Below are 12,106 nucleotides of genomic sequence, written 5' to 3'. Positions count from 1 at the left end.
GCTCCGTGCTGGCACCGCAGCCACGCAGCAGCTGGGGTCAGTGCAGCCGTGGACAGAAGGTCTATTGAATCCTGGGGGAGGAAGTGACAAATGCCTTCAGCTCCCTGGTGAGCGCTCCAGCAGCAGTGTGATGAATCCAAAATAGACTCATCGCAGGCTGTTCCTCCACTCTATTAGCGCAGTCCTTGCAGGCAAGAGGCGGCTGCGCTTCTGCCGAGCTTTTCCCTGTATGTTGTCATTAAGGAAAGAGGTTGCCACTCTGGAGTGTCTCCATAGGGATGACAAGCTCTGCTCCCAGAAGGCGCCATCTGGTCCCTTTTGTGGCTGCATGCATGGATGCTTTGCTCCCCTACCCTGAGCCCCACGGACGCTGCATGGGCTGGGCTGGTTCCTGCAGGTGTGTGCTTTGTGCTGGGGAAGCCACGACCCTGGGTGCTGTGATGCTGCACAGCCCTGCTGCACACATGCTGGTGCTCGGCCCCAGCAGCTGCTTGGAGTGCTGGGGCTGTCCCTGCCACAGCCATCCCTGTTCCATGCCAGCCCCTTCTGGGAACCCCCTGCGTCTCGAGTCACCGTTGTTTATTCCCCCTTCTGGCACATTCTGCACTTGCTGCATGTGGAGACGTCCCCTCCCTGCCCACAGTGCTGGCGGTGGTGGCTGCAGAGTGGCTCCAAATCCTGTGTCCTCCTATGGCATTAATGCCTCAGTGCCTGAACACCAGGGAGACTCGGATGTGCTAAATGTGTCCCTTCAAACCAGCGCCTTCCCCGTGACGTCCTAATGCAGTCTGGCTGGCTAACCTTTGTTTTCAGCATGCATTAGCAGCTGTGCTCCTGTAGTCCCACAGGTAGGGAGCCACTCATCACAGGGATGCTCACAGAGCTGCAGGGGAACCTTCCATGAGTCCATGTTTGTTTAGTAATGAAGCTCATCTCCTGGGAACCTGCAGGGAGACAGCGTACAGAAACTGATAGCAGTTTGTATTTCTCCTCTGAGTGCATGGAAAGTGACAGCAGGTCTGCTGTACTGGGATTGTCCAGCGGTGGGAGGCCAAGGCTGGTCACCCATTCAGCATTTCAGGAGGTGCTGCTGCAGGCTACTGCTGTGCTCATGGGAACCGTCCTGCTGGGATGGATGGATGGTTGGATGGGATGGATGGGTGGGTAGGTAGATAGGTGGATGGATGAGTGCTTGGAGGGATGGATGGATGGAGTGGTTAGGCTCCTGGCTTGTTGCCTCAAGGGCAACAATGCATGTCCTTAATTCTTTGTCTTGGAGAAAATCCTGGCCTTTGTCCCACCAGCAGTGTGCCCTGGCAGGCAGGTAGATGGCAAAAAGCAGATTTTTGTGGTGGTTCTCTGGTAACAAGGTGAAGGAAGCGGATGTGCGTGGGGGACACCAGATCCTGTGGGCGGTTGCTTTCTCTGACAGTATTTTGAAGCTACTACTGTTCCAGATTCCTTTCTCCCAGGCACTCAGAGTGCATAGCTGAGCCTGTTTTTATTAGTTCATCTGCTTAGAGTGGCGGCAGAGAACAGAGAGGTGTTTTTCTGTTAACTTGAGAAGCTTATAGTCTGCAGTTTCATAATCTGACAGTTATGAGAGCAGGAATTGGAGTGGAGAAATGCTGGGCCAGGCCTTTCTGCAGGGATGATAAACACTGAAACATGAGATTTTTCTTTTATAAGAGACCTTCCTAAACGTGCAGGTATCAGCCTCACCAAATTTATCTTCATTGGGTGATCGTTTGCAGAGAGGTGATGGAGCTCAAAGGCTACTTGACTCCATGAATTTCTATATTAATCTCTCTGCTTATTTAATGAATATTTACCTTTTCTGTTTTGTTTTGTTTGTTTTCTACGCAAGGCAGCCCTGGGCACACCAAGCTATATCAGGATAAATTCTTTCAGGACATTTCTCACCAGCACAGTGCTTGGAGGAGAGAGGATACTCCAGCAGCTGTGTGCTGCGGGAGGGGTGGGATGGGCTGGGACAGACTGGTTCTGTGGGATCCCAGCAGTGTTGGGTAGGATCCAGCAGTTCTGGGACTGGCAGAGCATCCTGGTGCTGGTCGGCTGAGGTCCCCACCACAGCCAGGGGGAGAAGTGAGCTCCTCTGGAGGCTTTGCATCCCGCCTTCACATCCAGAAGGGCCCTGGAAGGCTGGGACAGCCCTCGCAGCCACTTGTGTAGCTGACACCACCCAAAGACAGTCAGCTGGGATATTTAGGAAAACGGCGGCAGCCTGAAAGCATACTGAAATTGATAGGAACCAGGGGGTGCTGAGAACACTGCTTCCACCTGCTCCTGCTGTTTGCTCGTGTTCTTCCATCAGTCATCCGGGCCAAGATGAGCACCCTGGTCCTCATCCCAGGGCTTCACCCCCCCCCTCCTCAGAACCTCCGATCCCAAACCTCGCCTCTACAGATCACCACCTACAATAACATCATTGCAGCGGCCATTTCCCCAGGGGCTGGGTTTCCTCCAAGCTCCTTCAGGCACCGCTGGGCAGCACCCTGGCTGACTGCATCACCCGGCATGGGGCCGCTTCCACGTGGCTCTGGTGTGCGTGTGAGCACGGGGTGCAGCTGGCAGGGCGCAGCCATGTGCTGTGGGCAGGCTGTGCAGCCCCCCGTGCCGCCGGCTGTGCCTCTGCCATGGGAGGAAGGCAGAGGTCCGAGCAGAGGCAGCGCTCAGCGCGTCGCTGCTGCTGGGCAGCGGTGTGAAATTTTCCATCAGGGAAACGACAAGCAGATCGCTGCGGATTATTGATGTGACTGCTAAAGAGCTTGTTTTTCTACGGAGCTGAAGCGAAATGCAGGTAGAAACTGTTAGCTTTGGGTAGGGAAGTAGAAAGGTGATTTCAGGGTAGGCTCTGGGGGATTTTAAGTACGCTGCTGAACCAATCGACTGATTCGCCTTAGGGAAGCCGAGTCTCCGCAGCGATGCCGGGGCTTTGCAAAAGCTTGTTCTGCCATTGCGCGGGAGCAAAATGTGCTGCTCAACCAGAGGGCTCCTGGGCTGCACTGCTCTTGGCCCTGGCGGCGAGCCAGGCTGCACTCCACAATGCGCTGCTTTCCTTTCTTTCAAGCCCTTCCTTGGAGTGAAATGCAGAGGCTTAGCGCGAGGCGTGATGCTGAACTTCTCAGCAGGGGAAAGAATTCGGTGAGAGCTTCCTGAAGGAAGGGCTCGGGGTTTTGTTTTTGTTTTTAAAATCTGGTTTGCATTGAGCTGCCTGGCTGTTCCGATTTTCCTTGTCTGAACTCGCTCGGTATGAACTATTCCCCACATCTCCGTTTGTTTGAATAGCACTTGAATTTCAGCCGCTGTCTCTGCGGCGTTTCACCATTGTAATGAGAAGGAGCCGTGGTGCCACCCCGAGGGTCCTTGCCGGCCGCTCCAAAGCCGCAGAGGCCACAGCGTGGGGGTTTGGATCTCGGCAGAACCAAACCTGTGGGCTGTGGGAAGGAAGAGGAAATCATTCAGACCTCTGCAGACACTTTTTTTTTTTCCTCCAATGTTTGAAAGCAAATTGGAGGGGTGACGAGGGGGAATGGCTTTTTGGGACAGCATCCAGGGAGAGCAGCTCGTGGCAGCGGGACGCCGTTCTCAGAGGGAGGAGGAAGGGGCCCTGCTGAGGCTTTGAGCTCAGAGCAGCATCTAAAGCTGAAGCCCTGCTGTGTCCTGCTGCAGGTGCCGGGTGTGTGATGGTGCAGCCAATGCAGTCTTGTGAGTGGTACCGTTCCCACCTGGGTTGGGGTTCAGAAGCACTTTGATCCCAGGAGGGCAGCTGCTGGGTTGTTGGTCAGGGAGGTGGTGGCGTCAGCATCCCTGGAGGTGTTTCAAAACAGTAGATATCTCACTGAGAGATGTGGCTCAGTGGTACGGTGGTGATGGGCTGATGGCTGGACCGGATGATCTTAATGGCCTTTTCCAACCTTTAAGATTCTATGATTCTATGTGGAGCTGCTACTTGGCCATCCCTGTGTGCCAAAATGGGGTCTTTCCAAGTGCTCCTCTGCTTGCAGAAGAGGTGGTGGAGGATCACATGAGCTGCAGCCTGTGGGGTTCCCACTGCTCGGGTCACCCTGGACTGGAGGTGAGGTGGCACTTGGGTTGTGTCCCATTGGTGCAGGGATTCAGAGACCAGTCCTGTCCCCAGGCAGCATCCATCCTGGTGGGCAGTGCCAGCTCTGCACCACATCAGTGCCAGGCAGTTCTGGGCTCCCTTAACCCTGTGTCAGCAGCCTATCCTGACCTTTTCACTATGAAGCTTGCAGTTTGATGATTCCCCCTGAATTAAATCTGATTTGTTAGGTTTTGATCCAGGAAGACACTTATGCATGGGCGTGTGTCCCTCTGTACCAGGGAGATTCCCTTCTCTGGACACTGCATGCTCTTCCCAGGAGCCCGTGAAGTCCCGCATTCATGCATGTCTTTGCTTCCTAGAGACAGCTCTGCTTCCACTTTGGTGCATGTCCCATGTCTCTATTTAACTCCGTGACACATCTCCCAGCCCCGTGCCAGCTCATCCCAGCCAAGCTCCAAGCTCTGGCAGCGGCTGCGGCTTCCCCTCCCTCAGAAGCTGCTGGCTCGAAGCAGGCGACATCCCGATTTCCCAGCACTGCAGCTGCGCGGGGCACTCAGCCTGCAGGAAAACAAGGTGCCCTATAGATTTGCACGTGTTGCATTCAATTAGCTCTTGCTTCAGCAGAAATTACTCTTATTAACGGTTTGTTGTTGGAGACCAGGGGAGTCAAATCGATGCTAATGGAAGGCATTGGAGCTGTTAATCACTGGGATGGCTGCCTTCAGAACCAGCTGGCTGACTGTCACTGGGGGTAATTCCTTCTCTGGACCTCAGGGGTTCTCCCAATCCTCAGCAACATGAGGGGTTTACGAGGTCTCCTAGGAACCCTTGTCTGTTAATGGACTTGCTCCCAATCTCCTGCAGAGCTGAGCCCTCAGGTACGCTCACAGCAGCGCCCTGCCTGTACAGCAGGCTTAATCCCAGTTTTGGAGATGGAATCTTTTGTGAATTAAAAGAGATTTCACGCAGTGGGAAAACGTTTGAGCTCTTATCAGACAATTCAGTTCTCTGCATGCGTTATGGATGAACTGACGCGGGTTTGCAACATCCCCTGAAGTCTCCTTCAGCTCTGCGGATGGGAGCTGTGAGCACCAATCCTGCCCGGTGCTTTTGGCTCGGGGTTGGAGCTCCTCGTGCTGCCCGGTCTCCCCCCACACGGCTGTTGTTTCAGCTGCCATCAGCGCCCCGCGCTATCGCTGCTCTGCCGGCGCCCACAACAGCCTCTGCTCGGCCAAACGGCACGAGATGCATTTCTGGAGGTGGCTCCTTCCCCACGAGGACGGCACGTCCCTGCTCGGCAGATATCCGGCCGTTCCTCTCCGCTCGGCTTTGATGGCTGCGGTTGCGACCCCCGGCTGGGAGCCCGCACACAGCGCAGCTCGGGAGATCCCCAGCTTCCCGCGAACGCCCTGATTGCGGCTTCCTCTGCGCCCTCCCAGCCGTCACCTCTCGCCTTCCCCGGTTCCCCGACGGAGGTCGGTTCGCGTCCCTCCTCAGCCCCAGTTTTCAGCTCTGTGTTATGAACGTGCATTTGCTGAAGGAAGGAAACCACCAGCGTTCCCCCGCGGCCGCTGTCAGCAACAGAGCTGGCGTTCGGGCGCCGGAAGGCGGTCTCAGCAGATCCGTGCAGGTGCCGCTCAGCCTTCTCCTTCCCTGCTTCTTTTTGCCCTCCCTCCCCTCGGTACTTCTCAAGTACTAATGGGGAGATAAGTTGGAAACTTGGTGGAGCTTAACTAGAAATAGAGGGCTTTAAATCTCAAGTGCTTACAAGGTGTGACCAAGTGGAAATGCAGCTTTTGTTCAGCTTAAGCTCCTCCGAAACCCGGGTGCAGGGATGAGCTGCTCCGTGTTTCTCTTGCATTTTCTGGGATAATATTCATCCTGAAATCTCAGGCTGGGGGAGATGAGGAGCTCAGGCAGCTGCTGTGGCTGCGAGGATCGGGTGTAGGGCTGCAGGGCGATGGGGCAGGATAGCAGACCGTGGTGCAGTTGTGGGCTGGGTGCAGGGGCACAGCTGTGGGGAAATGCATGTTGGGGTGCGGTGGGTGGAGGAGCCGAGTGTGAGCCCTCCATCCTGCTGCTTCCCAAGCCCTCTTCCAAGAGGGAAATTCTTCTTTTTAGCCATTTTGGCAAAGGATCTGTAGGGAAAGCCTCACAGCACAGCTTGGACCTGGGCAATGGGTAAATCCCTGTCCATCTGCTTCTTTCTGGAGCCAGCTGCCAGCTCTGAATGATGGGCAGTCAGTGTGGGACAGGGCATTTTGCTGATTGATGGCTGCTTCCCTTCATCCGAATTCCTTACATTTGCCCCCGTCTTGCTCGGGCCTCGAGGAGGACGCAGTGCATCCATCTGCACCCGCAGGGAGTGCAGGGAGCCTTTGGAGGGAGGGTGTCAGGCTGAGGGCAGAGCAGATTCACCTGTTTATGTGACCTGTTTGATTTTTCTTATGTAAATATATAAAAATATAAATATATGTATATAAAATCTGCAGGTGATGACTCAGTAAAATGTTGGTGTTTCCTGGGAAATAGCTGAGGTCGTTATTTTCTTTCTGTGGTATTTTTCTCCAGTTGCCATGGAAATGCTTTCAGGAGGGCTCTGTTCCGCAGTTGGGGAAAGGCTCGAGAGTTTGTGAGCCGTCCTGGATGCTCTTTGCTGGGCTCCGTGGGGCCCTCCCTGCCCCCCAGGCACCCCTTGGCACTGGGGAATGGAAGGTTTTGGTGTTCTGTTTTGTTGTTAGGGAGATAGAGGGGAAAGCCACTCAGGTGCTTCTGGGCAGGATGCAGACCCCCCTTGGCAGGGCACAACCACTCCAGGTGTGCCCACACGACCCCTGTGTTTGTAGGTCCGGTGCTGATGGCCCATTCTGTGGTTCTATGGCACACAGCACCCAAGTTAGAAGAGACCCATTAAGGATCGATTCCAACTCCTGGGTTGTGGCACGGTCACTGTGCTGTCAGGGCTGGAAGGAATGCAGGAATGAAAGCATGGTGAGCTCTCTGCAAGGCGTGCCAGGGTGTTTGGTAGCATCCCATCACCCTACTGTGGGGAGTGGGGGAGCACAGCCCACGTGAGCACTGGGCTGGGCTTGGGGTGCTCCCCCAGCATGCGTGGGGGAAGGGAGGTGAATGGGATGGATGTTTTCTTTCTTCTGAGGCCGAATTCGGGGTGTTCTGTGTGCCCGTGCCCCCAGCCCCGCTCGCCCCCCCGCTCCCCGCCGTGTTGTTTTGCAGCACGGTGTTTGTTTGCTGCTTCTCCTGCTTTATGTGCTGCCAGCTTTCATCAACGTGCTGTGCTGTACAGCAACACACTGACACTGTGCCAACACAGAGCTAACAGGGGGTGATGTATCCAGGGCACCACGTCTGTGTGTCCGGTGGGGAGAGTGTCCTGGAGACACAATCCTGGATTTATGCAGGATGAGCTGATGCCTGCATCTCTCTGCTTCTGGATGCTGCTCATTTAATCATAGGATGTTTTCATTGTAATTAGTCACTGCTGCTACTGATGAGGAGATTAGCAGACTTCACTTTAGATATATATATATATATATAAACATTATCTGAGATATTTGAAGCATCTGTTTGAACATTTTGTGAACAAACGTTTCCGTGTTCTTCAGGCTGACTTATTTATATTTTCCTATTCCAATATGGGGTACAGAGCAAATGGATGAGGGAGTAGGGGCTGGCATGAAGAGCAGGGCTTTCAGAACATTGGAGTTGGCCACATCTGAAACTCTTCCATCTACTTTGAGATGACAGTTTTAATTCCCACTGGATGGAAATGCCACTTCCCTGCAGGATTTCAGTGCTGCCAAAGGGAGGATGCTTCAGACACGCCTGTGATTTCCCGAAGGCAGCAGCACCTTCTGAGCAGCCTCATTATCTGTGCACGTGGCTCCTTGGGAATCCCATAGCTGGGGTTTGGCGTTGCCCCCAGGCTCTGAGTCCCTGCAGGGTGAGCATCCCCTCGGGCGGGCACACAGCGCAGCCCAGCTCCATCCCCACAGATAATTCCCAGGTGTGTGAAGGCACTGCTCATGGCACAGCGGTGATGCGTCCTTTGGAAGGGATGTGGAGCCCCATGAGCTGCGCCATGGGAATTGCCCACATGGGAGCACCCCAAGGAAACCCTCTGTGTAACTCACAGCACCCATCTGCTGCCTTGGGACCTGCTGTTTCCCAGTGCAGAATAATTCTTCGGGATGCTCCTTTCCTGCGACAGTTCTGGGCTGTGCTGGGGATGCACATCTTCTGCCTGGAGAGAGGAGGCTTCCCTGCCTGCTTCAGTCTGTTTGGACCATTAATATCTCAGGTTTTTATTATTAATTCTCCATTGAGTTTCAGGAGATCCCGCTCCGCTTTCACAATGTGCGCTCAGCATCTCAGTTGTTTGGATCATTTTCCTGCGAAGGAAATAGGAAAGATCACATGGAGCAGCAGCAGAGGGCAGGAGGCTTTTTGGGTACAACCCAGTAGGGAGGAGGGGCTGGTGGGCACATGGCAGGCAGTGCAGGGCTCCCCACTGTGCCTGGAGCACGCTGCTCCCTACAGCACTGCTGCTGCAGTGGTGAGAGCTCTGCTGCTGCGGCACGGGGGCACTTCTACCTGAGCTGGCATTTTTGCTGACATTTGGGAATGTAGGCTTTCAGCTGTTTAAAATTGTCCTGAGGTGCAGCTTGCTGTATGGGTTCCCAGCCTGTTTGTTACTTCGTGTCCGAGTTCTTCCCACAGGGATGGGATGTTCAACCAGCACTGTGTTTCATACTGGGAGCCGAGTGTTGGCACTTGAACTCCAGGTCATGTCAGGTGTGTGCTTGGCAGATGCCAGCCAAGGGGATGCTCATCCACCAGGATGTCTGAGGCACAGGAAGCATTCAAATCCCCCTTTTCTCCTTTTCAATTATTTTTCTCTGTTGCTGCTGCCATTTCCTGCTCTGCCACCTGGGGACTGCTGCTTTGTCATCACAAAGTCCCACCAGGACCTCCGCAGGTCCTCTGGGACTGCTGCACTGCTGAGATAACGTCAGAGCAGTTTGAGTCCCCAGCTGCCACCGCATTGGGGTGGAGGAACTCGAGCTAAACAGACTCGGCCAGCTGTGGCTGGAGACTTCAACACACAGAAACAGCAGGGGCTGGAAGCCCATGGGGATTTAACTGTTTATAGACAGCATATAGCCATAAAACCTTTGGTTTCTCCTGTCTCTGAAGCAGAGCTGATGATGCTCTGAGCAGGATGGAGGCACCAAGCCTTTGGGCTCCACGCTGCCTGCTGAGGCTGGGACCTGAAGCTTCTGTGGTGCCGTGGCTGTGCTGTGCTTGTGGCTGTGCCTTGGGGTTAAATGGGGAGAAGGGCTTTGGGTTGAGATCTCCTCCTGATGATGCTGGTGGTGAAGCCTGATCCCAAGCAGACTGCAGCACTGGTTTTGTCTTCTGCCATATGTTTTCCAATTATGCCCGCCCACCTGCCACGGAAAGCGCAGCGCTTGGTGTCTGCAGGCATTGTTGGGAACCCCCTGCAAAGCGTGTCAGAAAAACACAAAAGGCATTCGTTTGGGTCCAAGATTGCTGGAAGTCAGTTTGCTGGTTTTTTCTTTTTCTACTTCTAGGTTGCTTGGCTGAAACTCTGGGATTGGGCCCTTCTGCAGTAGTGGTGTTCAGGTCTCCTGATAGTGAGTTTTTGGGAGGTATTTCAGTTCTAGCACCCAAAGCCTCTGCTCTAGAAAGGTTTAGCTTAAATCGTTTGGTTCATGACACTTTGACATAAACCTACTGCTAATGCTGCCATGATGCAAAGTCCACATCTGGATTCACTCCTCAGTTTCCAACAGATGTATAAGCATGACATATCTAATGGTGTTTTCCTTCTCTCTCCTGGGCTTCAAGTGAGCTATCACCACGTTGTCCCGCTGCCATCAGCCTCACGTTCCCACACCTGTGCTATTTGGGCTGGCTGTGTTTCCAGGTGTATTTTCCAAATGGACAACGAACCATTCCACCCCTTCTTTTCCAGCCGGAGGAGCTCACCAACGCCTTGGAGATCAGCAACATCGTCTTCACGAGCCTCTTTGCCCTGGAGATGCTGCTCAAAGTCCTCGTTTACGGCCCCTTTGGCTACATTAAGAACCCATACAACATCTTTGATGGGATCATCGTGGTGATTAGGTACAAACCTAGAGCTTCCCTTCATTTGGCTAGCCCATTAAAATGGAACCTAATGGTGAGTGGGCATAACTGCCTTCCTATGGCGCTTCTCTCTGCTGTAAGTTAACACAATCAGACACAGTTGCTAATAGATGTTTTGAGGTTATTTTCTGGTCGTTTCAGAGAGAGGCCCATGCAGAAAGCTATGTGTCTTGGGAGAGTCTGGGACCCAAATGGCACAACGAGTGCCCAGTTAAATAACTGCTTTTGGGCACATACAGAACTGCGGTTGAAGCTGAGGGCTGCTGACCCTGGGTTCAGCCCCAGGAGGCGCTGGGAGCTCCTCTCTGCCCATGGAGGGTCTCCCGCTCCCCATCTCTCTTCCCTCCGAATTCCCCCCTCTCCTTTGCTTCTTCTCCCCCTGCCTTCGTGCCAGGTGTTCTCTGCCCATCCCACAACGAATTCTTTTCCTCTCAGCGTGTGGGAGATCGTGGGGCAGCAAGGCGGGGGGCTCTCAGTGCTGCGGACCTTCCGGCTCATGCGGGTTCTGAAGCTGGTGCGCTTCATGCCAGCCCTGCAGCGGCAGCTTGTTGTCCTCATGAAGACCATGGACAATGTGGCCACCTTCTGCATGCTGCTGATGCTCTTCATCTTCATATTTAGGTGGGTGCTTGGTGAGAGCTCTGCGTTCTGGGGTGTTCAGTGGGATCTCATGGGGATGCGAGGGGACCGTGCTGGGGCATTTCTGAGCTCAGAGTCCCAGCGCAGCACTGGCAGAGGTTCGATGACAATCTTCGTTTAATTCTGGCCAAATCAGACATCTGTCTTCGCGAGATGATTTGCAAGGAAAATCCTTCATCTGGATGATTCCTTGACACCACCCTGAGACATCTGTCCCATTACACGCAGACGAGCCTGGTGCTCAGAATATTGTTAAGGAAGAGGGCAATGTTGCTAAAATAAAGGAGCAGAAGTGGTGCTCGTGCTCTGGCACGGCCTCCTCAGAGAAGTCAAGTTCTGCAGTGGGAATGCTAGAAATAGGTTTGGGTTTGGGTTTCAACTCAAGGCCGTGTAACATCCAGTCCTCCAGTGTCCCAGTGCTGGAAGGCTGATGAAAGCTGCTCTGTGCAGTAATGATCCTTTTCCCAGTGAGGCATTTTGCTCCAAAGCGCTGTTTGCTGCCACGATGCTGAACAGAGCTGTGAATAATGTGATTATGCAGGTTACTGGCCGAGAGCAGGGGAAGATAAATTATTCCTTTAGCATCAATCTGAAATGAAAGGTATTCTGTTTTCATGTCAGAATTGGAAAAGATGTGGTGAGCCCCCTGATACGCTCCGTTCAGGCTTTTCGCAGGAACCCTTTTTGTCTTCCCCGCTCAGTTTAAGATGTTTTGCTGAAAATTGTGTCATCGCAAAGCGGAAAGTCAAAACATTTTGTTTAGAAGGAGCTGAAACAAAATGTTGTGGCTGACAAAACACAAAGGAAAAGAAAAGGAAGGGCTCACTTTCTGAAGCCGTGCGACACGGTTGACCCAAATTCACTCTCAGTTTGCATGTTCTCTAGGAGTGCTTTTCAGTGAAGGAGTGACTCATCTTTTAAAGATGGGATGCAGGGCTGTGCTGGAGCTGGGGGCAGCACTGCGGGGCAGCCCTGGCTCAGCACTGCGCTCTCCTCGCAGCATTCTGGGGATGCACCTCTTTGGCTGCAAGTTCGCTTCCGAGCGGGACGGCGACACTCTGCCCGACAGGAAGAACTTCGACTCCTTGCTCTGGGCCATCGTCACCGTTTTCCAGGTACTGAGCAGAAAGCAGCCCGACCTGCTGCCCTCTGGGGCTGTGTGTGTGTGTGGGGGGGGGGGGGGGGGGG

The 12,106-nt window shown here is 53.8% G+C and overlaps 1 protein-coding gene across 1 annotated transcript in view; it reads left to right on the top strand.

Moving 5' to 3' along the window:
- The window catches only part of CACNA1G (calcium voltage-gated channel subunit alpha1 G), a 107,564-nt gene that overhangs the window by 36,113 nt on the left and 59,345 nt on the right, over positions 1-12,106 (top strand). The window contains exons 11-13 of the mRNA XM_042865132.1: positions 10,107-10,258; positions 10,715-10,900; positions 11,919-12,033. Of these exons, the coding sequence (XP_042721066.1) occupies positions 10,107-10,258; positions 10,715-10,900; positions 11,919-12,033 (453 nt within the window). The remainder of the gene's footprint in view (positions 1-10,106; positions 10,259-10,714; positions 10,901-11,918; positions 12,034-12,106) is intronic.

This window comes from Lagopus leucura, unplaced genomic scaffold (genome assembly GCF_019238085.1).
Source record: "Lagopus leucura isolate 7727_CA_CO unplaced genomic scaffold, USGS_WTPT01 Super-Scaffold_797, whole genome shotgun sequence".
Classification (NCBI taxonomy): Eukaryota; Metazoa; Chordata; class Aves; order Galliformes; family Phasianidae; genus Lagopus; species Lagopus leucura.
The sequence above is the reverse complement of the archived record's forward strand: the minus strand, read 5'-3'. Positions and strand labels throughout refer to the sequence as shown.